Here is a 24,941-nt window from a genome sequence, read left to right on the forward strand (position 1 = left end):
CACTGCTGCTATATTGAATCGCGTGATGCAGGTGAGACGGCCAGAGGCATTCCACTTGTTATTCAAGCCACCTGTATGCAGCTGGTGCAAGAATGTTAAAACGGCTGTTCTCGACTCGCCATACAACCGCCCTTGAGCAAATGTGACTGAAGTATTAGTGAAACACCCCAAGGTTTGCTGTACTTCTATAGGGTTAGGGTAAAGGTTCTACTTTCAGCTTAGATTATTTTGATCCCCATCAACCAGTCATTCTATTTTTAATATCAAGCTTATTAATAGTCTAATCTACGGAACAGATTCTCAAATTTTTACATTGTCATTTATACTTTTAAAATAACTTAAGGGTACAAGGCTGCCAAATCTCTGATGGTCAGAGATGTCGTGTCTGTTGCGGTACCAGAAATAAAAAAAATTTACTCGATGAATCTTGATATTTGTTACAAACTTACATCTACCTACGATCCTCTTTCAGTTGATATCTTGCATAAAATGTGCACATGAATTAATGAATCTGTTTCAGCCTGAATCGAGAGAGTTAAGAAACTGTATTAAAGGGGGAGTGAACTGTGTGTTCTTATTACATAGTCTTAAAATGTACGTTTTAAAAAATATCTAATATTACAGAGAACAAATTGACCTATAATTGTATTTGTATAAAGAAACTAAAATGTTTTAAGAGGAATAGTAATTGTTTTGCTACTTGGTAACATAATTATTGCGGTATAAATGTATTGAGTAGTTAATAGCGTTCAAGTGGGTCTATATTACTAGACTACACTAGCATTATGGGTAAGGAAACTGGCCAGGTATGATTAGTTGAGGACTCGAGACGACGCTTTTGGTTCGTATCTGCTTTAAAGGTGAGTGGGTTTACATCCCACTGCTGCCACCATTACTTCAAACCTTTGACATTACATGACTTTGGCATTGCCAGATGTATTTAAAGACTTATAAGTTCCACATAGAGGAGACCCACTTACCTGTATATTCCACTGGGTTTAATAGATACGTGACGAGGGGACACACCCAAAGGGGAATCCAAATTGGGGATTTATAAATTAGAGCTTGTTAAAGGTGATGAATAGGGTAGATTGCAGATAACTTGTTGGCAATGGACATATTCATACAAAACATAATACAAATTCATGCATAACTCTGCAAAATGATTTCATATCGGGGCAGTGTAAAAAGCCCATCATTTTGTTCAGTCAACACAAAATCATATGAAATGCAAAATTACATCAACACATGACAACAGTTAGCATTACTATCATTTCAAATCAATATCGTCATCATCAACAGAAGTCGATAAGGCGAACGGGCTCGGTGGGTGACCATTGGTTGACTTTCCATTCGATGGGAGCTCAAGAAAGACGGATCCACCGTCTTCGGACTGAAGTGAAGATGTATTTGAAACTCGATCAGAGCGAGGAGAGTGAATCAAATGCCCTAATAACTCGACTCTCATCTCTGCCTCTGACTGCTGTGACAACGTGCTTCCAGTGCTGCCAAGACGATCAGCAAGTGGGCTTCGAGGAGGAGGGATGAACTCAAACCCTATGTCCCCCTCACTCTTGTTGTTATTGTTGTTCTCAATGCGTACTGGATAAAAGACTGAGTCTGACTGCGTGCTTGAGGTACTTGACGTGAACCGTGATCGTCCACTTGCCCGTTTGCTTGGCTGACCGAGGAGCTCTGCACGCGCATCGTTGTCTGCCTGTTTTGAATTCCCTTTTCGTCTTACTAGTCGCGGTGACCGGAGGCAACCAAATTTGTGCCTGCGTGTTTCTGCAGTTTCCCCACCTTTGCTTGGTGAGGTTGGATACCTTCCGGGAAGGGAATCTGTTGATTCAAAAGAGAAGTCTGATTCAGAGTAGCCAGAGTCTGAGTATTCTTGTGAAGGTCTAGGACCAGCCTTGACCTTTGTTAATGTTTGTGGAGGTAATGACGTCACTGGGATGCTTACTGTCAGGATTTCTGAATCAACTTCGTCCTTTGTAGGGGAACCCGAAGTTATCTGGAAACGTCGAGCGGGTGTCGGTGGAGACTCTGCAATGTTGACAAGAGGCGAGATGAAGGAACGAGGTCGGCAGTTGTTGGAGGGGGTTGGCAGTGGTCTCTCACTCATCTGTCCTACAAGACTGATCAAGGGTATCTTGTAAATCCTCACTGCTGCACCTGAGAAAGGACCGTAGGCTGAAAAATACAAAGGACAAATAATGTAAACTTCATGTCATTGATGCACATTGGCAGACATCTCAACCATTCGGAGCATGAAGGAAAGAATTTTGATTTTTTCTGCCCTGAACTGTGGTATTATATAATTTTCACACCGGTACTTGTGTTCATGATTTTACTCCACACTCCTATGGATACGAATTTTTACTAGTTGATTCAAAGTTAGGCACATTTTTTTACTGGGCACCTGACAAAGTATTCCAATGACCTGTCAGTAAGAGATAAATTACAATTCTTGGCATCCAGATTACACACATCAGTATGCTATGTCTGGCAAACCTCAGGAAAGTTTTCAGGTTAATGTCATGAACAACCCACGTTTGATAAATGGCTTACAATAATGGTAACTTTGCCATCATGGTACAAAGTACCATGGTAACAGGGCTTCAGTAGCCAATACAAAAATCGAGTTTCCTTGATGCTTCCCATCAAAGCAAAGTTACCATAATTAGAGTTCTTTGTGAAAAGGGACCCAGTGTCCATCTCTCTAGCTATCTCATATTCTTTGCATTACACTTCATCTTTGTATGAAAGTCTATATCTCGCTATACACTTTTCTGCCTCCCTCGCGTGTGAGTTTTCTCTCTTCCTCTATTATGCATCTCTCTCTCTCTCGCTTTCTCTATCTCCCTCTCCCTTTGTCTCCCAGGTTTTCAACCGAGTTCTTATGTTAACTCACTTTGTGGTGGTGACGTAGGACTGGAGAGGGGACTGAAAGCACGGACAGGCTCCTTAGGACTTGGTTGGAGAACATCCATACCCATTGATGTGAAGTACATATCGCACTGTGTAAGTGAAGAAATTACCGTAATAGACAAACAATAAATAATGAATCAACAAAAAAAGATGTCATAGTGATTCCAATGCATGGTTTATTAGCTTTTTGTAAATTGTAAGATACCAGCCTCGATAAACATTTTTCTTTTAATAGTTAATCTGATTGGTAGTCATGGGGGGGGGGGTGTTGGTAATGAAGGCAAGTGGCATGATGATGATGATGATGGTAATTCTCTGTTTTGTCATAGTGATGGTAATGATGATGATGATGACAGTGATGATGATGCATGGTGTTGAAAATGAAGATGACAGTGGTGATAATAAAAGATGAAAGTGATGACGATGATGATGGTGATGACGACAGTGCTGGTAGCGGTGGTGGTGGGAATGGTTATGATGATGATGGTGACGCTGATGATGAGATGGTGTTGGTGATGATGGTGATGATATCAGGTATGAAACACATATCTACCTTAGATGTGATGAGGTTGATTCTTGGCATGGTCATCGTGTGAACTAGATTACCATTGACAACTAGACGAATCTCCACAGAGTCTGGAGTGAAGGCTAGGATGTAGGGAAATGCGCACACTGCAAAATAGAAGATACAGTATTCGATCCTACATTATTACATATCAAAAGAGTGGAATATGATACCAGAAATAAAGATTCTCTGAGTCGTATTTTATTCTGCTACACTAGCTGAATCTCGGTGCATCATGTCTGTCCACATGTGCACACACAAAAAGTAATGTTTCTATTGCTTCTGCGTCCTCATGAACAAATTTTTACCAAAATCCCTTTATTTACACTTGAATTGAGCAATTCAGTCTGAGATGATGAAATTTACCAAAATTAAAGAGAAATCTATCTGGGGAAATTGTAAATGTTCAAAACTGCAATTTTTATTCCAAATTTGAAAATTTCCATACAAAAAAATCACTTGACATGCTCAAAGAAAGTCATTAAAAAAGATTTACCAATTGCCCTTGGAGCTGAATTCCAATGCATGTCAAAATCTGAAGAAGCTTCGCCATTCAATCGTCTGAACTGTGATATATCTGCATGAAAGAGAGAAAAAGCATGCATCTAAAAGTTTAGGATCTCAAAGTCCCCTGGGCTCAAAGTAGATACCTGTATAAGCTCAGATGAATAAGATTCTTGATTCTGTGAGGAAGTTTGGGCCAGAATGTAGGTATGTTTATGATGACAACGATGGTGATGATTTATAAGAAGTTTTAGTTGTAGTACATGTAGTAGGGGTAGGAGTATTAGTAGCAGTTTATAGTAGTAGAAATAGTACCGTTAGTGAGTTGGGATCATCTTCAATAACACATTTTGTACAGTTGGTTTCTAGTATTGTAGATAATGTATACATTAGGGTATGTTAAAATATAATCTTGTTTCACATATTAGGAAGATTATTGTTTGCTTCAGATGTTTGCAAATTATATGACTGATGGATATGTTTGTATGTATTTTTTTTTCTCCAATATTCCAGTACTTGTCGTAGTTTATATTTTTTTGTTAAAATATGTTAATGTTTTATACTAACTATAGGACCCCATTGGAAATAAGCCTTTCGGCTTTCATGGGCTATCCTGTCAAGGTATTTCCTCAATTTCATTGTAATCTCCTGTGATATTCTTGACAAATAAAATCAATCAATCAATCAATCAATCAATCCTCATCATCACCATGTTCATCATCTTCATTATTATTTTTAATATTCTAGATGTTTTGATTCATTGTTAAAAATCAGCAAAATATAGGTATGATAACGATGATGATGATGCAGCAGTGATAGTAGTAGTAGTAGAAGAAGTAGTAGTAGTAGTAGTAGTAGTAGTAGTAGTAGTAGTAGTAGTAGTAGTAGTAGTAGTAGTTCAATCATCATTATTTTGTTAATCTTTTTTTTTTTTTTATCATCATGTCATTATTTTCATTATTACCATCATCAACATAATTGTTATCAATTATATTTCTAAAGCTATATTAGAACAAACTAAAAAAAAATAGAGAAAAACTCTCAGAAAAACCTGTAAAGACTTTTTGAGAAAGATATAGTACTCCCATATCTAAGGAAGATATGAACTTACGATTGTAAGAGAGAAGTACCTCCGGTTCATCATCTTCATATATATCAACAGCAGATACCAGTGAAACCTGTCAGATCAAAATGAAATAAATATGAATGCATATAGGAAAATCAATAATTGCATGCAGACTATTCTGAACAAAATATTGAAGCTATTAAGAAAGCAAAATATAATCACCCTGATCAAGGCCAAATGAACCGTGTCAACATCCTCAATAATCATTTCCACTTTAATCCAGCCTTAGTGCTTAGTTTTCCAAATCCAAAATGAAAAAGCCTGTAAAGTTGATGTGCTTTTAGAGAAATATTCCAAGCAGGGGCGCTGCCATGATATTTCGATGGGAGGGGGGGGGGGACCTGAAGGAGACATTTCTTTTATTCTCAATCGAATGACGGGGGTAATGTTCAGAGACATGACTCAAATTTCTCTTTTGTTGACACTCATCATTCTTTCTCTATTTCTCCTATATTTTCACTACTTAAGAAATAAGGGGGGATAGTTGCCCCTAAGCCAACACCTGTATTGCCCCCCCCCACTGATTCTTACCTTGTTTGCATCGACAAGATGCAGCCTGAAAGTGTCTCCATTCTTCTCGTTGACAAGGTCATACTGATGTCTATATCCGACTACGATGTGATTATCTCCGTGCCCACCGTCGATCAGGCACATTAACGAGGGCACATCGCCAGCAGACAGCTCCTGTGTAAATGAGATTAGATATTTGACATCATGATTCAAATCCTGCTCTTTATATTTTTCCCTTATTTATCTTCTTTTCATGTCTCTTCTCTTTATATAGTAATGCTTCGCTTGGTCATGTGAATAGTTTTAAGAGTACACGGTAAGACAACCTCTACAAATCCATCATTTTATTACCTAATTTCCAACCTACTTACTAATCTATTTACTTATCAATCTGCCTATCCATCTATCTATCTATCTATCTTTCCATCAATCCATCCATGTATCTATCCATTGATCTATCAAACTATCTATCTATTTATCTGTCTGTCTGTTTGTCATCTATCTATCTATCTGTCTGTCTGTCCATCTGACTGTCCATCCATCCATCTATCTATCTATCTATCTATCTATCTATCTATCTATCTATCTATCTATCTATCTATCTATCTACGTCTCTCCCTACTATGTCAAACTGTTCCTTTCACTGACTTTACTAGCTCGTGCCTTTCGATAATTATTTTCTATTTATTCAGGCTGCCCATCCTCTCTCCTAACTCACCCTTGTGAATTGAAACCCTTCAACCGTATCGGTATCAGCGGCTTTACACCAGGCCGACCAAGCCGCGTTATGTTTCCATGTCATGAGTATCATCTTCTTTCCTACAGCTATCACCATTCTAAGATGGCTTCCTCCCGGTCGGCTCACCGAAAACAGGTGGCAGCCTGCAAAGGAAATATCAAATTCAGCTCCATCTTGGATAAGCATGCTGCATTTTCAAAACGAATCTGTAAGTATATGACTAGCTCGTGCACCAGATATTCTTTGAGCAGTACTTGAGTAATGCAAAGCATACATCCATGTTGCTAAAAGTATTTATGGTAGAGTTATCCTCAAATTATTACATTGCATAATAGCTTATAAAGCTAGCTTTGATCAATCAGGGCATCGCCTTATCACCTTGCTGCAGTGTAAATATAGCAACATCCTTTAAAAATATCCCTTACACTGCAGGCCTACTTAATATTTGGGAGCACTACATTCTTGCAACTTGTTCTGAAAAATTTCTGTTTTCAGTCTGTTTTCTTCTGTTTTGAGTCCCCCCCCCCCATTTCATATCTTTTCATTTGCTTTTTTTGCTTATTAGTCACTGTCAATTTAAAAGTTTGAAAATTATGTATTTATAATTTACCTTTGACTTTATAAGAAATTCATCTTCAATATTTCCTCCAGATTGGTGTACACTGACTTAGAGTCTAATTTTATTGAAAAACGAAATTATTACCTTTTGATCTCTCTATTTTATGATTCCGGCAGTCATTCTTTGTTCTGATCAAGCCCTCATTCTCTTGTCCTTCAAAGTCTGATAATCTGAACACATATATTCGACCGTCTTTCCCTAAAGAAATAGCAACACAAAAAAAAATCATAAATAAGCGATTGAAGATTTTTTTAACAAAACCTTCAGAAAAATTATAGTATTGCATAAGAGTTGTAATGCTGCAAAAAAATGAAATTTTGACTGTATTTAAATAAATGAAATTAAAAAGGCAATTTTTCCTTTGGGAATGTAGAATATCAAGAATGTTCATCGACTTCTACAAATTTCAACTTAAGCAAATCATATTCAATTGAAAACATACTTGGCTTGTCATACTCCTGACAGTCGTAATATGGGTAACGTTACTTGTAGCTCATGAAACTGCCCAGATTGTATAAATCCCAGAGTTCTAATTAACAGTCTTGTAACCCCGGGGGGCCAGTCAAATATATTTCTGTACACACGCGTGACCAAAAAAACGCGTTTAAAGGGGTGTTTTTCAGTTTTGGACGCGGTCTGCGCGTGGACTCGTTAAGGGTATCAAAAACACAAATTTTCAAGAAAAAGGGTGGTTTTGAAAGACTGGTCAATGGTCAATCGCGAGGTCAAACGTATTTAGGGTATGTTTTTTTCCCCAAAAGCTTTTTTATAAAAGACTAGCCAAACGTGTTTAGGGTATGTTTTTCCCCCAAGCTTTTTCACCGAGGTCATATTTTGGCGACAACTTGTTCAGGGGCTAAAATGTGTAAATAAAGCCCGCGAAAAACTTGTTTAGGGGGTACTTTTGCACACAGAGAAAAACTCGTTTAGGGGGTGTTGGGAAATTACTTGGTCACGCGTGTGTACAACGATGTATTTCACTGGCCCCCCTGGGCTTGTGACAGTGAGTTGATGTGAAATTAACATAATTATGACCAATCCTCCATTGAGAAACTGTTTGAGCCATTAACAGAATATCTTTAAAATACTAGTGATAGGAGAAATGTACCTTTCTGATTAAAAAAACAAGTGATTGGTTTAAAGAATCAATCAGAATATAGGCGATCAATCATGGTAGTGAATTTTCATTGATCTTAACCGTTATTATGAGTTTTGTTGTTTCATTTGTGACTATAAATTTTTGTCAAATGTTATATGAGTGTGCAGGTCACGACGGTCACGACTGAATAGAAGAGTTTTAGTGGCAATTAATCAGGGATGTTGTTGAGGCTTCCGAGTTAAGAAGCCGCTAGAGAATAGCTTCTCTCATATACTTTGTACACTTGCTTTGGGTCAAGGCTGAGGACACAAGGCCGGCAAATTTGGCCACTATGCCAGCCTCGACTACATCCCTGGTGGTAAAACATGATTACATTGTTTCCGTGGTTATACCTTTGTCAGCTCTGGCTAATAATAATCCATGAGCCTCTACCACACTGAGCTGCTTGAAAGAGACCGTCTTATCAAAGATCATCCGAGGACTGAGACCCTCTGAAATAAAAGAGAGAAACACTTCATGTATTTAATGTTTTCATACATCTGGCAGAAAAGGGCAACTGCTCTTGCCTTTATATAGCGAGCTGGACGGTATTTCCGACAATGCATTGTTTACGTTTACATATTGTTCTTCTAGATATCTTTTCCAGTTGATTTAAGGGGTTTATTAATCTAATGTAGATTTTGCCATAGGTTCAGCAGTGTCAAATCCTTGTCTGCATAAAGTATTCATCATGAATACCGCATGTTTATATATCTTGTTAAGAATAATTGATAGATTTATATAATAAACCTAACACTTCAGGGATGCGCTGTTGCTGCTTGAAAATGAAAAATTTTTATTTTTTTTTGTGAAAAAAGGAACACACATATCTTGGGCAGCTAATCCCTTGACTGACAGGGGCAGAGCTATGAGGGGAGTTTGCTGGGGTAAGCCCCTTAATATTTCGATTGAAATGGAAGCAAAAAAGAATAGAGGAAAGAAGAACAAAGAGGAAAGAGGAGAATGACACACAGGGCACTGATGAGATGGGTAATTCTGTCATTAAAAAATACTATAAGAAGTTATAACACAAAAAGACTTGTAGGTCATTACACCACTGATACTAACAGTGTACTCACTGATATATAGATCAGTGAAATACATTGACACCTCTTCTTTCAATATTATGGACAATAAACCCCTTAAATCAACTGGAAAAGATATCTAGAAAAACAATTATTGTAAAAGCGCTCATTATTATTTAATTGCGATGTTTCTTAATTGTAGTATTTCTGCCTGATTAATGTCAAAACCAGGAATAATATAAACATCCTTACCCTCAATGATGAAGACCCCTGATTCTGTTCCAACCATGAGCTTATCACCTAGAGGGTGGGGAAAACAAGAAAAGTGTTGATGTCTATTTCCAAGAGCAAAGAACTGTCAAAAAATCCATTAGGATGAGATCTTTATTTTTAAAGAAAAGGTTTCCTGCAATAAAGGCGCAGAGGTGACAAGAGAATACCGGTAATTCTAAAAGCAAATGATGTCATAATAGTCGACTGAAAGAAAAAATGAAATTAGTTCATTTTCATTATTGAAAAAAATATTTTGAAACCTGATATATCAAACCCGTCCACTCTTCAAAGAAAGCAATTTTAACCCAAAACCTTGAAGAGGTGAACAACATAAAACTAAGTGTTGATATTAAGATTATGTTACTACTTACAAAAAAAAATGTATCTCTGATGTCAGATGTCTAAAAAATCTTTCGAAATATGCAGAAGTGAACTGGAGGATTTCAAGTGTCGCATTTTGCAATAAGTAAACTGGATTGCATATTTACCAATCATTTTACAAGTAACTTTATCTTAGAATTTTATTTTTGATTGATTGATTGAATTCATTTCCGTTAAAAAAACAGATAACAATACATATAAAATTATACATATGAATTGGTAAATAGAAAACGGGAGGATGGCCCTACTCAGCAGCATCAATCATGGTGCTGCTGGTCTACCGAGGGGTCCTCGGGGTCCTTGATTGTGTGCATGCAAATTAGTAATATTGAAACTCAACATACCCCACGAATCTCCACAGACAATCTCAAAAAGGAAGTCACTCTGTATACACTGCGGTTCCCAAGGCTGTAAAGGAAAATGATAATTAAATGTTTTAAATATTCTTATTCTGTAAATGGCTATGTGAATGTGTGATAAGCGGATGGATAAGTATAGTGATGGGTCAATGGAAACAATAATCATAAATACTAAACAATCGATTTTCAGTAGAGAGGCGCAATTAGAGCAAAATAATCGATTTTCAGTAGAGAGACGCAATTAGAACAAACAAAAGTAATTTAAACGACGTAAAGGCAGCGTCAAGGTTGCAGATTACTGTATAAGCCCTATTCACTAAACAACTGTGAAATGATTTTGTTCAGATGACATAGTATTACTCAAAATACAAATAATCCAAAATTCAACTTACATATGAAGACAGAATACAGGAATTTATATTCTTGTTTCCTTAAATTGTTTGTATGGATCAAAGCAATTAAAAAACAAAGAAGCAAGAAACTGAGATAGTTGAAGAAGACACAGTTTTGTTCAGAGAGAAAACGAAAAGGGAAAAATCTTCTTCTCACCTCTCTCTTTAGTAAGCTCGTCGTTGCAAGGCTTGTTGGGGCATCCCCTTTAACAATGGTTTTGAGTTTAAGAACCTGATGAAAAAAATAAAAATTGTGCAAACCTTGAACAAATATCCGTCCTAACCTGTTAACGTCATCGTTCAAATGACATATTCTCTTCAACAAATTTGTAAAACGTGCTTTTGAAAATTTTATACTAATCGAGTACATAAATGCAGTAAAAGCAGTCAAACAAATTCCAAGTGTTTCTCGTTTGTTCAATTACTTCAGATTACCCCCATCCCACACTCACACACACGCGCAAATAAGTGTAAACATTTCTTTACCTCCCAGGAGCTGCGGAAGCGGGGGGGGGGGGGGCTTCAGTCCCCCACTTTTTTCCAAACCGTGTACAAAAAACGTAAAAATGACCATATGAATGTGATTTTTTGCATGGTCAGCCCCCCCCCCACTTTGAAAACCGTTTGTCGGCCCCTACCTCCTACCCTCTTATTTATTCCCCCATTCCCATATTCCCCTCTCTCCCACACTCCCTGCCCTCCCCCTCTCTTATCCCCTCCTCCCCCTTCTCTCTTTCTGTTTGTCATAAAGTCACTCACCTGTCCTATCTTCACAAATTCGGCTTGCCTCGCTTCTTCCTTCTTACTTCTCCAGCCCCAGACAGGGTCAGGAATGACGTCACTAAATGACCTCTTGTTTAGCATGTTTTGCTGATGTTAATCACAGACAGAAACGAATAAAACTTATGTTAATTTTCTATAAAATTATTTGTTGATTGACAGAAGTCATGCTGGCAGTCAAATGATGAGTCTTTTCTCTCTTTGTTTGTATGTTTTGTTTGATTTCAATTTTAGATAACGGAATCTATGAAGGGTAAAAGGACTTTATGCTTAGAATTCATATTATTTAATTTCTTGACTTATTGGTATAAACTTGGAAATAAACATCATAGACTGAAGGAGCCAAAGTGACCACAAATTGTATGGATTGCATATTTGCACCAGTTCAAGCTTTAAAATCGGCCATCGTATAAAGATTTTAGAAACTTTGTATTAAAAAAAACCTATAAAACATTCCTTTGTTTATTCCTTGTTTATTCATCTTTTACTGTATCTACTATTCTACATCATGACATACCCTATCTCTGTTACGATTTTATCTTGAAAATATTAAAATTAAAACAACAAATTCACTTTAGTTAACATAAAGTATCCATACCTTATTCGTTTCTTGCATCATATCTTGTTGTAGGTTTTTGATAAGCATTTCCAATGTTCGTTGGCGCTTGTTGGCAAAGATAGGCGTGTTGAAGGCAGCTTTTTCTCCATTAATGACTGCATTTTCAATCAAAGTAAAAGTAAACAAGTTGTAGGAATTTCAATTAGGCCACCACGAAATCATTGATTTGAATCTTCCGAACCCTGAACTAAGTTTGAACCCCAAGTAAAAATGAAAAATAATAGTCTCATCACCGATATGATACATTGAAAGGTTTAAAAGCATGAAAATAACATTGTGCTGTATCAAATCATCGGTGGAAGATGAACCTCTATGATATCTTCATTTATATGTGCATCCCAAACCATATTACAATTTAAAAGATAATTGAAACGACGATATTTTTGATACCTTAATTGAATTATAAGTTGACAAATCAGTGAATACATGAACATCAGATGGATGAGTATACACCTTTGTGTATGAATAAGAAACCAAACGAATCATGATCAATCACGACAGAACAATTCAGAAAGGCTCTTAAATGTTTTTTTAAGAGTACCTATATGCATAAGTAATGATGAAGGGGGGAAGGTAGTCCATCGATCAGTGTAGGAAAGCTTAAGGGGGGCTTACGTTTGACGAGCAGAAAATCTCGGAACGAGTGATGGTCGTCGAAAACAGCAGGAGCAGGCAGCGGTGGACCAAATAAAGGCACGGACTCTTCAGAATACACTCGTAACCTATTATAGACACACATTCCAAACAGATATCATAAACATTCAAATTTATATACAGTTTTGGGTCGGAATCCAGATTTTATTACAAGGAGAGAAGCCCCCAAACTGTGAAATTTCGTTGTATTTTTTTGTACATGCACAAATTGGAAATGATACTTTAGAAAGGGTTATACATCTTCCAAATAGGTTATATTTTCACATGTAGAATCCCCTAAACGGCAAGCATAACAGAAGGGTGTCCCCTCCCAAAAAACCTGTTTCGTTCATACCACAAGGAACTATTTTATGTTCAACTTAACCCCCACTACCCCCCACCCCGTCGTCCGAGCTCGCGCCATCTCCCCTGGATCCGCGTCCACGCACGAGGCATGCATGGCCCTCGTTTTCAACAGTATATAAAGCCGATCCCTGCCCACTGAAAATATTGTGTTAGATATATATCAATAATATTACAATGTTCATTTTGCTTGCATTTTCAATGAGCTGAACTGATGCAACTTTTTCTTAATCAAGCAAAGGGTAATCAAAATATGAATATCATTTTTAAATTTAACAATATATTACTTTTGTTAACACATTGAAATAAATATATATTTTGTATCTATTTTATTTATTCAGGCATGATTACATAATAGTGGAACATATATTTCTCCAAACAGTATAAAGTATAAAACTTACCTATAGGTATCTTCAATTTTGTTGTACGTTACCAATGCAAATATGTCTATTTGATGAAAATTCGTCGAGAAGAAGTTTCGTCAAGGAATTATCCATCGCTTATTCATTAAGATGTTATTCATAACCATGATTATTCTTAAATTTAATAAGGTGGGATGGATAAAATGAATGAATAATTCTGCAGAGTCAAATTTGACTCTAAATGGCGTCAGATAAGAGTCAACACCATTCCGAGTTTTGTGATTCAGTATCGTAATGCCTGAGACAAAAAAAATTAAAGGGGGCGAGACATGGCGTGGGCCTATGGTACAAAATTTCAATGAAGTTGTGAGTGAGCAAGCAAGCGAGATTTTTTTCTAACCTTCTTAGTACAATAATATGATTTTGTGATAGATTTTGAGGTAGTGTTCAGAAAATGATATCATATTTCACCCTTTTTCTTTTCATTTTCTCACCTTAAGTTTTCTCCTTTAGGTTCTTACTTGTCAAACTGTTAGGGGGCCATCATAAAATAGACCGACCCCCCACCCCCCTGTGTAGGCAGGTGATGTGACTCGTTTTCCGAGTTACTTTAAATCGACATGGAGCTGAATCCCGCCACACTAATTCCTGATCAAATTAATTTGTAATAAAATTACCTCTATTCTTTCTTCCCAGTAAACCCATGTTATACAGGGAGTCCCTGTCGAAATGGAGCTACTTTTATTAACTCTAATGGCCGTGTCATCTCCCACTGCAAAATGGTGGGGAAGAAGGCGGTCACCTCTTAATTTTCCAAGTAGTGAATAAAATATATATGAGAGGAGGAGAGAGGAGAGGGGATATTGGAAGAAATTAAAAAAGTACTTAATTCATTTGCGAAAAATGATGCCATCTTTATGCTGTCTTGCAGCATCTTGTCATCCCCCACCTTAACCGGAATGGACTGGCGTCGCGTTCGTGCCACATAGCACACAATATAACTCTTAATTTTTTTAATTGTTGAAAATAAAACGACTTTATTGATATTCGAACTAAGTAAATATTGACTCCAATTCTACTACTTTTTAAAGTTTAAAATGATAACAGTACAAAGTACTTTTAGGATTGTTTTCTATGCGGTCTTGAAGAAGAAAAAATTGAAATATACTGTCTAGCACAAAAATTATCAAAAAAATACTTTTTCACAAAATCCTAAACTCTTCTGGGAGATAATAGAATCCGATTCGAATGAGAAATTCATTTTAAGAAAGACAGATGCTTCATTCTGAAAGAATTATTGGATTTTTGCAGGAAATTAAACGAAAAATAAGTTTTATAAAAGCAATTTTCATTATTATGTTGAGAGTTCTTCCTTAATAAAAGAATTAGAATGCAGGGAAACGAATTCATACTCTCAACAATCACCCACAACCAATTTGTCATTTAAAAATCCTAAAATATCCTGGGACAAAACAGAATCCCATTTGAATGCAAATTTTTTTCACGATGGAAAACACTTTTTATTCTCAATAATTGTTGGATTTCTTTTACAGGAAATTAAACGTGATCGAATAAGTTTAATAAAAGTAATTTTCATCACCATGTTAAAATGTCTCTAGCTCCTTGCAAGGATTATGATGCACGGAGTTTGAAAATAAAACCCAGAACTCCCACAGTAATTATCGACGGACAAATTTTCAATCATCAATCCGGAAGTCTTCCCGGAGGAAATAGAAAAAGTTTAATGAACAAAAATATTTCCATCATTATTATGAAGATCTTCAGATTTTCAAAGGATTATAGAGCACAGAACTTTATCCATTCATATGGATTTTAAAGAAAGAGGTAAAAATTACGGATATAATATATTGCGAGTAAACATTATAGCGAGGCAGATAGCTTTAGCAATTCAAATATCGCAGGGGCAAATACCGTTCATAATTGGAACAATTTTGAAGCAAAATTACTATAGGGGTATTAGAAAATTCTAGGGTTAAGTTCATTGTAAACAAATAAGATCCATAGGAACCCTATAATGATTTCGTGTGTAATGATTTTGGTTCGTAAAAAGCCCCAATTTGCGAGATATTATAGAAAATCAAACATGAAATAATACACAATAAAATTTCAAAAAAAAATTGTTGGGAGAGGGTTTGCACCCCTGCCCCCCCAAAAAAAAAAAAATAATTTCTACTATGATTATGGTCAGTTCCCTTTGATTAAATTGTGTATAGACCCTATCGGTGGTGTGTGGGGGGGGGGGGGGGACTCGGATTTTGAAAGGTCAGGGTGTATGGTATCCGAATCTCAAACCTTCCTTTAAGAACAGAAGTTGCTTAATGAAACTAGGGCCCAAGAACTAACAAGTTAGATGCCCCTCTGCAAATGGGAGGTGTTGGAACTGACGCCTGATGTGAGGGGGCTAAGGGATGAGGATATTTTCATTTCATTTCATTTAGGTTTTATTTCCACAAATCCGTTATGTTACAAAACTTTGATAACTTAACTGACATAACTAAGCTGAGCAACCATTACACACGTAGACTATATAAGTATAGATAGCAAGCATTCTTAATCACTACATATTAATACATGTGTAAGTACATAAAAAAACGGAAAAGTGGAGGAAACCTTAGAAGTAGAATGCTTGTAGATAAGGTTCCCTTTTTTATACATTACTTTTGACATTACTACTTAGTAATAATACACGTGACAACATTTTATCAATTAAATTACACCCACAAAAACAACACAACACTTTAATGAGGGTTGGAGATAAAGGTGACATTATAATCTTTACTCAATTGAATCTTAGGGATCAATTAAAGTGAGATGGCCAAGACCTCTCCTTTTGACAACTTTCGTCAAATTTACTTCTGCTCTATCCCTTTTCTGCTCCTTTTTCTTTTGTTCCTCTACTTTACTTGAAAAATCAGGACCGGGCGCCTTACCCGTCCCCTTGACGTCGACCCTGAACATGCAATTTATATTCATTTGAATTTATGAGCCTAATAAAATGAGAAATAATGTTTAGAGGTCAAAGGATACGTGTGAAGTGTGACCTGATCATCGAAGGCTTGAAGAAAACTTCTTCTTCCGGGTCATCTGCTTCCATGAAGACGATAGTTACGATGTCATTGCCAACATGTCGCTTTCTCTCGACCTGCAAAACAAATGGGATTAGATGAATAATTTCGCAACCTAGCATTACCACTTCTCGTAATACGCATTAATTTATATGGCTTCAGTAACCTAAAAGTTGCTTCATTGAATACATCGTTGTATTTGGAGTCTGTGTTTTGCAGCGATGTTTGAAGAATAAATCGTTAAAATGTAATATCAAAGTTCTTTCAACAATTTCCATTGGTTACGAGATATGTAGGCCTATAGTATGATGAATAATTTGTGAAAAGGTATATACTTTAACTAAGTCAGCTGTGAATTTGTAATGAGAAACAGAATCCAGCTTGTCAGTAATCTATTGGCACTTTTTATGAAGCAGTTTATGATGATCTAGAGATCTAAATCGATCGTGCGTGGTCGTATAAATACGCAGTAACTTTTTCCGCGGAGATAAAAGTTTAAGAATACATACAAGCGAAATAAATGAGCGAAGTATCCGAGCTGTTCAGGATCATGACATTTTTTTTACACTTTGGACTACAAATTTGAAAGATATGATGCACACTTTGGGGGTAACCTTTACAATTCATAATAAAAATAAAATATTCTGAAAATATAGTTATTATACAACCGCCCTCCTTATTACGTAACCATGGGTGTTTCTTTCCATTATAAAACGAAGTATTGTCAATGATGTAAATCTATATCAGGGGCCGTTTTCAAAGTGGGGGGGGGGGGCTGACCATGCAAAAATCACAATCATATGGTAATTTTTACGTTTTGTACACGGTTTTGGAAAAAAGTGGGGGGGGGGGGGCTGAATCCCCCCCCCCGCTTCTGCGGCCCCTGTATATCACTTTGACATTGTATTCATATAGCTATGAAAGCGAACACACCCCTCTGACAAAATGAAAGAAAATCAATAGAACACAAAGAGAAAAGAAATCTGAATAATAGAAAAATTATCATGGAAATGTTTGTAACTCCATTTTGGCACGAATTCACACTTTGATCAATGAAGACATCGGATTTGAAACGGAATAAAATCATTTACCTGTTGTCGGTTATCTTTGGAATAAGGCAGCGAGGTAGATACGTGAAACATAATCTCATGCCCCTCGTACATTGTGTAAACTGATTCTGTACCTGTGGTGTTATCTAGAAAAATGAAATTAAAGATATTACCGATACAAATATATGAATGAATGAAGAGAAAAATAAACGAATGATACGCCTTGGTTAACTTAATGAAGTAATACTCTCTTTGAAAAAAATTGTTCTTAAAGGGTTCTACGCTTGTCGCGTATTTGGAACCTTTAAAGGTTCACCAAAGGATCTTAATCACCTTAAACAGCCAACTTGGAACCTTTCAGGGTCTTTATAAAAACTATATAAGCTTCTTGAGCACGTAAAGAACCTTTTCGGGAACCCTTTAATTCGAGGGTTCAAATTCGCACTTTTTTCTAAGATGTATACGAATGAAAGAAAACAGGTTTATTCAAATCTAATATTTAAGTTTGACATTGATAGTTTTCTTTCATCCTCCCTTTGTTTTCCCAATTTTTCCTTTTTTTTCAACGGGCGCGGCTCATATGTTTTTTGTGTAAATTAAAAAACAAGAACAGCAAAAAACATATGAGCGGGTGCGCCGTGGTCTTACATGGTATTCTTCTGATATCGTTCAATTATTGAACATACGGATTTCAGTGACATCTGGCAAGCAGATCACATGGTCAAATCCCTATTACATTTTTCATGAAAATTAAATGTAAGTTTATACTCGTGTTTGAACAGTCATCCTTCCATATCCCCGCGAGGAGCTGATAGGATTAGATTACCAAGGTTTTGAAAAGACAAGCATCTGGGACTAAGGGCAAGATACAGATAATTCTTCCGATCGTACCATGACCTAATGGCAACCTTTTAGCTAAAAGAAATCACAGCCAATATTCGATAGCATTGGATAAAGGTTATATTTCATGGAAATAATATTCTTTCATCTTATGGTCATCCGTTTGCATTCTGGACGAGCGCTAATACAAGGAAAAGTTAATATGGATTATAATAATAAAGGACTTTACACGGATTCTGTCTCCTTGTAGGCCTTTGCTCTTTGACATAAATTCCCGTATCTCGAATGATCTCCAACAAGAAAATCTACATATTCTAAAACTGAAAAACAACCTCTCCCATCCGGGAGCCACCCAACCTAGATATTGGGATAGACGATCGTTGAATACCAAGGGGGCAGCTCGGTAACAGCTCTTTTCACGCATAATAGCACAGAGCGAGATTGATTGGGAGGACCTACTCATGACTGATGCCGGTAAACATGGTACTCGATGGGTCTGAATTCCAGTCGATTGGGCCTTCCGGCAAAAGTATCGAACGATTTATGAAAGAAACGGAGGGGAACGGGAGTAAGGAAGGGAGGAGAACTTTGAAATAGTTATGCGAATAAAAGTAGACTTTAATCATGAAGAACACGTGAAATTTAGCTAGTAAAAGCTTGCCCAAAACACTTCGAAGAGTGCATTGCGCCCACCCCACTCCCCACACACCGAGGCCATCGTGACGATATTTGCTTTACACTGAGCTGTGATTTACATGAAATGGCTTAGGCTTGATTTTTATTTTTTTAATCATTGTCAAGCTTGGGAAAAGTGTGGAGAAACAGGTATTAAATGAAAATTAAATGTAAACCCACTTTAAATGATAAAAACTTAGTGAAAAAATGCTGGAGATGTATGATATGAACTTTTGTTCAGATTCAGTTATGTCCTCAGATCCAGCTGGCACAAAAAGGGTAAAGGTTGTGCTTACTACGTGTTGAAATTTCAATTTGGGTGGCAAAAATTGTTACAAAATGCTTGAATGTATCCGTTTCATTTCAATTGACTAAAAGTGCAAGGGAAATGTATGAGAAATGTTTCGCAGGGTAAGTTTGATTTTGCCCTTTCCCCTTGACACAGCGTGAAAACGAGCATTTCTGCGCAAACAGATTTCCGCGAGCTTTAAAAAAAATGGACAGTGCTCACTCACATTACTTTCATTGGATAGCTGAGACCCAAACCCAAGAATATATGTGAAAAAATACCCACATGTGGTATATTTTTTTATTCCCAGGGCTTTTTCAAAGTGTAAACTTTTTTTGGTACGCACTGTATATCGTTAAAGCGTACCAGAATAATAACTAGAGGATATACGCATCAGCAGAGAAAAGCAAGAGAGGAGAACAAGATATAGAATGTGATAGAGAGGGGGAGGGGGGGGGGGTAGGGAGAGAGGTAGGTAGATATGGAAAGGTAGAGAGAGACATGGCGGAAAGATAGGAGAGAGAGAAATGGAGAGTAGAGAAAGAGAGAGAGAAGGGATGCAGTGATGAGCTTCGATAACATTTCCCAAAATGTCCTGAAGCTACTTGTCACACAACGAACCCTACCCGGGATCCTGGACTGGATCTATGACAATCATAACGGCCATAGGGACATCTTCTAACCAAGAAATTTGGCCTTAGTCAACTCAAAGATTTCCCCTGCCCTCAAGATCCTTAAAGCTCCCAAACGATGTCATCGACATATACGTTGAGGTTCACTGCTATCTGACCAGGCAATTAACCCTATTTTACCCAAAGCTGTATTCATGACATTCAGACAAATGCACCCAGGCGGCACCGCTTTATATCCTCTTTACCACTCCCAACCACCAAACATTCATTAGTATGATTATCTTTTCTTACACCCAATGGCTAATAGTCCTGTAAACCTCCCTACTTATTACCACCCCCAACACACACACACCCACCAACCTACGTCAATTAAGGCGTAATTCGTCTTCATCATCCCTATATACCCTTCCAAACCATTCACCTACATTATCTTGAGCAACGCCTAAGATTCACTGCTTCTTGCTGTGTCAATCCTCCCTAAAATAATATGACGTAAGCCCTTGCGTCAATGGTCTCTACCATGCCGACCCTAATTTCGGCATTGTACATTGCGACGTAAGCCGAAGCGTCAATGGTCTATACCCCCTCCTTCCCCCACCACCACCCATGCCAAGGCACCGTAGGTCTCGTACACTCAACTTTCTTCCCCTAATTTCTTCTTGACCTTATGCCCTCAAGCGCCATTGCTCCTCTCCCTACCTTACTAGCCCGATGGAACGCCCAATTGCATTCCATTAGCGAATCAATTTTTCTTCTTCTCTACAGTCTGGCTTCACTTGCTGGACGAGATTAAGATGCATGTATTTAAACGCCTTTGGCGTCTTTTTCTAGTCGCCAATTACAAACAAATCTACGGTAGTCCCACTATCAGGTCCGACAGATCATGCAGGTCTGCAAGATTGGTTATATCAAAGCCTTTGCGATGTCAAGTGTAAGGTCATGAAGGTAGGAGGTAATATGTATATCCTATACCGTTGAGCAATGGTCAAAGTATAACAGGTTGAAAAGTTTTAAAATTCGGTTGTAAAAATGAACTTGAATGACATATCATCTCCCGGATTCTCAAGTCTTGATGATCTGAGTAAATTCTCCTTTTGCTAGATACAATTTATGAATTTCACCAAGTGTTCATAAAAATTGGAATAGGCCTATAATTAGACCATTGAAGGGTGTATAGACTTTGGCCCAAATTTTATAGATTCATGCTTCACCCCATCAGCAAACGTTCAAGAATAAAAGTTATTAGGAATGTTTTTTTTCTTCTTCATTTTCTCTGTAGATTAGTAGTGAAAAAAATTTAAACAAGCACTGCTCACAAAGGAAATTATGTTGGTTAATGACGTCGCTTCTCTCGATGAAATGTGGCTAATTCAATCCAGAGTAGTCACACTTAATATTAGAAGTGTGCGCCCTGAAGTGTTCGATGAGGTTTCACAGAATAAACAACAAAATACTTTAAATGGGGGAGACAAACATTGTACAGAACATGCAGAATAAACGGACCCCTTTTCACGTAATTATTTCTATGGTATTGTATCTTACAGCAGTGCTTACTTTTGACATCAAGGCCACCGTTGAACTTGTCCCATCCCTTAAGTGAAACCATTTCACCCAACAGTCCAACCAACTTCCGGAATGCCTCTGATCCATGCTCTGCGGGAGATGAAGGCGTGAAAGAGATAAATCGATCAAGTATCATTCGATTATTCGTGCAAATAATCATGATTCGCATATAGCCAACGCCGCTGGCTCAGGCTAACCGAGGTATTTGCAATAGGATGGGCAATATGCATTTTCTAGGGGAAGACTGCATCCACAGAGAAGGTCCACTTATCTTGAGTGATGGTTTTATATGCTAATTATTGTTAGCATATAAATCCATGCCTTCGGTTCTGCTATACTGTCGGCATAATACATTTCAATGCAAATGAAAATAACACAATATGATGTCTGCCCAAGACTATTTATTCGTCCTAATATTTTGTTTTTAGCACCCAAGGGTGTTGGACATTACATAGTAAAGTTAACTGATGTGAGTTGGGCAATCACTTGAATTATGAAAACAAATTCTAGGTAAAATACGTCTGATTATTGATTTATTACCGGAATTTATCGTTATTATCTTATCTTGTTTTTTATAATTATACCTATAACTATGTTTCATGAAATATTTGTATAGTATGACCCCGTCTATTGCCAGTGAAGAAGAATTTTCCCCGCTATCTCTTACTAGGACTTGGATAAAAAAAAAAAAGAATATTCTCTTTCATCTTGAAATCAAGAATAGTTGTTTGTACATTTGGGAGGATAATCAGCACACGATGAGTGCGAATTTCTAAACATTCACTTTAATACAGAGGCATTTTACTTTTGTAGATTCAGATGAATCTACAAACATAGCAAGTCCTAACACACCCACCTCTACACACCCACGCACACCCACACACACCTTACGTAACTAGGTAGCGACTATCAACATTAGTTTAAAAAGTTTTCGGGGAGAAATCGTAGAAAATGCAAGGAAACCAAGGAATGTCTTACCATTACTGAACATTTCATCATCTGACTTCTGTCCATTCTTTGCGTATAGAACACCGAACTTGAAATTTACAGACCCTTCTTGTTCCTCCAACAAAAGTAGCTCCTGATAGAAAAAAATATATCCATCATCAAAGAAAAAAAAGGAAGACATTTGAAAGATTCATTCTAATGCCAAAAATAATTTAAAATCACCTCTACCAATATTTTTTTTATCTTATTCTTCCTAAAATGATGTAAATTGATTGACAGTATTTGATTTATATATATTTTATTTTGATTATGCAAATAATGACCTTTCAACCTCTCTTAGAACAGGTAATGTGTTTGATAAAATAAACATGAGAAAGGGTCATTTATCACAAACTTGTGTAGCATAATCATCAAGGGAAAATAAAACATGGGCTTATCATAATTCAGAAAATTTCCTCTAAATTTGCATACATCTGCTATTAATACTGTAGATGATAATGTACCTGTTTTCCATGACAGTATATTCATTGGAATTCCATTCTATATTTCTACAATTCTACCTTTCTACAATTATCCTGTTATTTTGTAAACTCCTGAAACCGTTATTATATCGATTGGATTTTCAGATTTCTGCCCTTTTATCTGAGCATCAGGGGTGTGAGTGGTCACAAATAAAAAGATCTGAAAACAGCTGAAGAGTGTTGAAAAAGTCTGAAATAGAAAGAGCTCCCATACTTTTTGTACAGAGGAAGGCCAAAAATAAGCTGAAATTAAGCTGAAAATCAAAACAAAAAAAATCTGTAATCAGATAAAAATCTGAACTCTCACACCCCTGCTGAGCATCGATTATGGCCATAATTGGCCTTGGCATACTGGTTGATCACCATGACTATCCCATAATGATCAAGTTCAATTTCATATCCTGAAAAAAAATGATAAGATAAATATGATAAATGCTTAAAATGGAACTTACTTTTTGAATATCTGGTGTGTAGATTTCTTTCGGTGACTTTTCTGTTTTGATGTTAAAGCGGCTGTATATAAACAGAAAAGCATGTAGTGATCCATAGATTTATTTAATTAGTGCAACCTTCAAACATTTCCAAAACCACCTTATTACTTTCAGTAAAATCCATTTAATAATTGAAGGATTCATTTTTATTACCTGTAACTACATAAACTATTTGAGAGATTAAATAAAAGAAGAAACACACTCTAAACTGCAACGATTGAAAAATAGATCCAGATCGACTGTATTAATTGTTTAGTCGAATTTAGGATTTGATTTGATTTCTGAAAATACATTCTTGAATATCAAAGTATTTAAATATAGATCTTTTGAGATTGATATATATATTTTAGAAATCAAAGAATAAACTTTTGGGATTTTAATCAAATACATAAATCGATTGGTTCCTACAACTTCAGTTGATCATGATTTATTTTAAACCCATGCAATAATTTAGGGTGCATTTTTTAAAGGTTTATTTACAAAAAAAGGGATACAGAGCAACATTATTATGAAAACAACAAATCTAGGTTGTTTACATGGAATTTTAGTATGGTTCTTAAAATGATTACAGCTGTCAAGAAAGGACTTCACACCAATTTCAGTATTTTTTTCTTAATCATTTAAATGATAAAACGCAATTAATATTCCAATCATAATTTTCAACTTTTTTAGCCGTCTTTAAATATTCTGAAAGTTTATTGCTTTATTGAGTGCATAGATTTGTGATATGCCTTACAGTAATTGCAAATGGAATCAATTTTTCATCATACAAATGAGTAATTACTCATAATGAGGCTTGCCTGCAGGCCTTTATACAGACTATCTATGATCTTTCCAGCCTAATAACTTTAAGCTATTCTGCCTTATTAACAGCTTAAAATTTAGCTCACCATGCTTACTGTAATCCCATCACAGTAGAAAATCGTCTCTTGAATGTTATTGATTTGGCATAATTGTATTTTAAGAAGGATTCATGGCGTATAAAACATAATTATGGGCCTATATTCTTGTTTTATCTATTCTGAGGCGCATGGTGTCAAGGTGGTTGGGAAATTCAACCAAATAATGATTGTTCAGAGCAACTATGAAATTCGTTAAAAAAATTTCCAGGAAAGTATTCCTGTAAGTATCAATTATGTATCTATCATAATGAAAAGCGGTGGTAAAAATCACCATTCATTAAATAATCGTATCGAGTGATGTTCCACGGGAAATGAAATGATCAAGAAACGAAAATGCATTAAAATATATAATTACGAGAGAGAGAGAGAATCAACAGAAATTGACAATAATAACTTTAGTGAGCGTACTACTATAAGTAATCAGTTTGTCTACATTAAGCGAGTTTTATTACGGATTATACATTGTTACATGATCATGGGCAATAAATAATGTTCAAAACATAATATATAACAGTACTTACTCTAACTATGGATTGTATAAAGTTACATTAATCATTCCAAGAAATGTTAATATCATCATTTCCATCGTTGTCCCCAAACACTGAATTGCAAACGATTACCTT

General features: G+C 36.4%; 1 protein-coding gene across 1 annotated transcript in view; it reads right to left on the reverse strand.

The window, feature by feature from the left end:
• Window positions 1-412: 412 nt before the first annotated feature.
• LOC129277279 (GTPase-activating Rap/Ran-GAP domain-like protein 3) overlaps window positions 413-24,941 on the reverse strand; it is a 43,871-nt gene continuing 19,342 nt past the window's right edge. Inside the window, exons 5-25 of the mRNA XM_064110180.1 lie at window positions 23,378-23,438; window positions 22,435-22,537; window positions 21,448-21,546; window positions 17,500-17,603; window positions 16,371-16,485; window positions 13,362-13,407; window positions 12,580-12,686; window positions 11,944-12,059; window positions 11,325-11,435; window positions 10,723-10,797; window positions 10,159-10,222; window positions 9,413-9,460; window positions 8,489-8,587; window positions 7,082-7,195; window positions 6,358-6,521; window positions 5,661-5,813; window positions 5,115-5,181; window positions 3,996-4,076; window positions 3,488-3,606; window positions 2,918-3,023; window positions 413-2,196 (exon numbers count right to left, since the gene is read on the reverse strand). Coding sequence (XP_063966250.1) covers window positions 1,271-2,196; window positions 2,918-3,023; window positions 3,488-3,606; window positions 3,996-4,076; window positions 5,115-5,181; window positions 5,661-5,813; window positions 6,358-6,521; window positions 7,082-7,195; window positions 8,489-8,587; window positions 9,413-9,460; window positions 10,159-10,222; window positions 10,723-10,797; window positions 11,325-11,435; window positions 11,944-12,059; window positions 12,580-12,686; window positions 13,362-13,407; window positions 16,371-16,485; window positions 17,500-17,603; window positions 21,448-21,546; window positions 22,435-22,537; window positions 23,378-23,438 — 2,878 coding nt within the window. The 3' untranslated portion in view covers window positions 413-1,270. The remainder of the gene's footprint in view (window positions 2,197-2,917; window positions 3,024-3,487; window positions 3,607-3,995; window positions 4,077-5,114; window positions 5,182-5,660; window positions 5,814-6,357; window positions 6,522-7,081; window positions 7,196-8,488; window positions 8,588-9,412; window positions 9,461-10,158; window positions 10,223-10,722; window positions 10,798-11,324; window positions 11,436-11,943; window positions 12,060-12,579; window positions 12,687-13,361; window positions 13,408-16,370; window positions 16,486-17,499; window positions 17,604-21,447; window positions 21,547-22,434; window positions 22,538-23,377; window positions 23,439-24,941) is intronic.

This window comes from Lytechinus pictus, chromosome 15, assembly GCF_037042905.1.
Source record: "Lytechinus pictus isolate F3 Inbred chromosome 15, Lp3.0, whole genome shotgun sequence".
NCBI classification, from domain to species: Eukaryota; Metazoa; Echinodermata; class Echinoidea; order Temnopleuroida; family Toxopneustidae; genus Lytechinus; species Lytechinus pictus.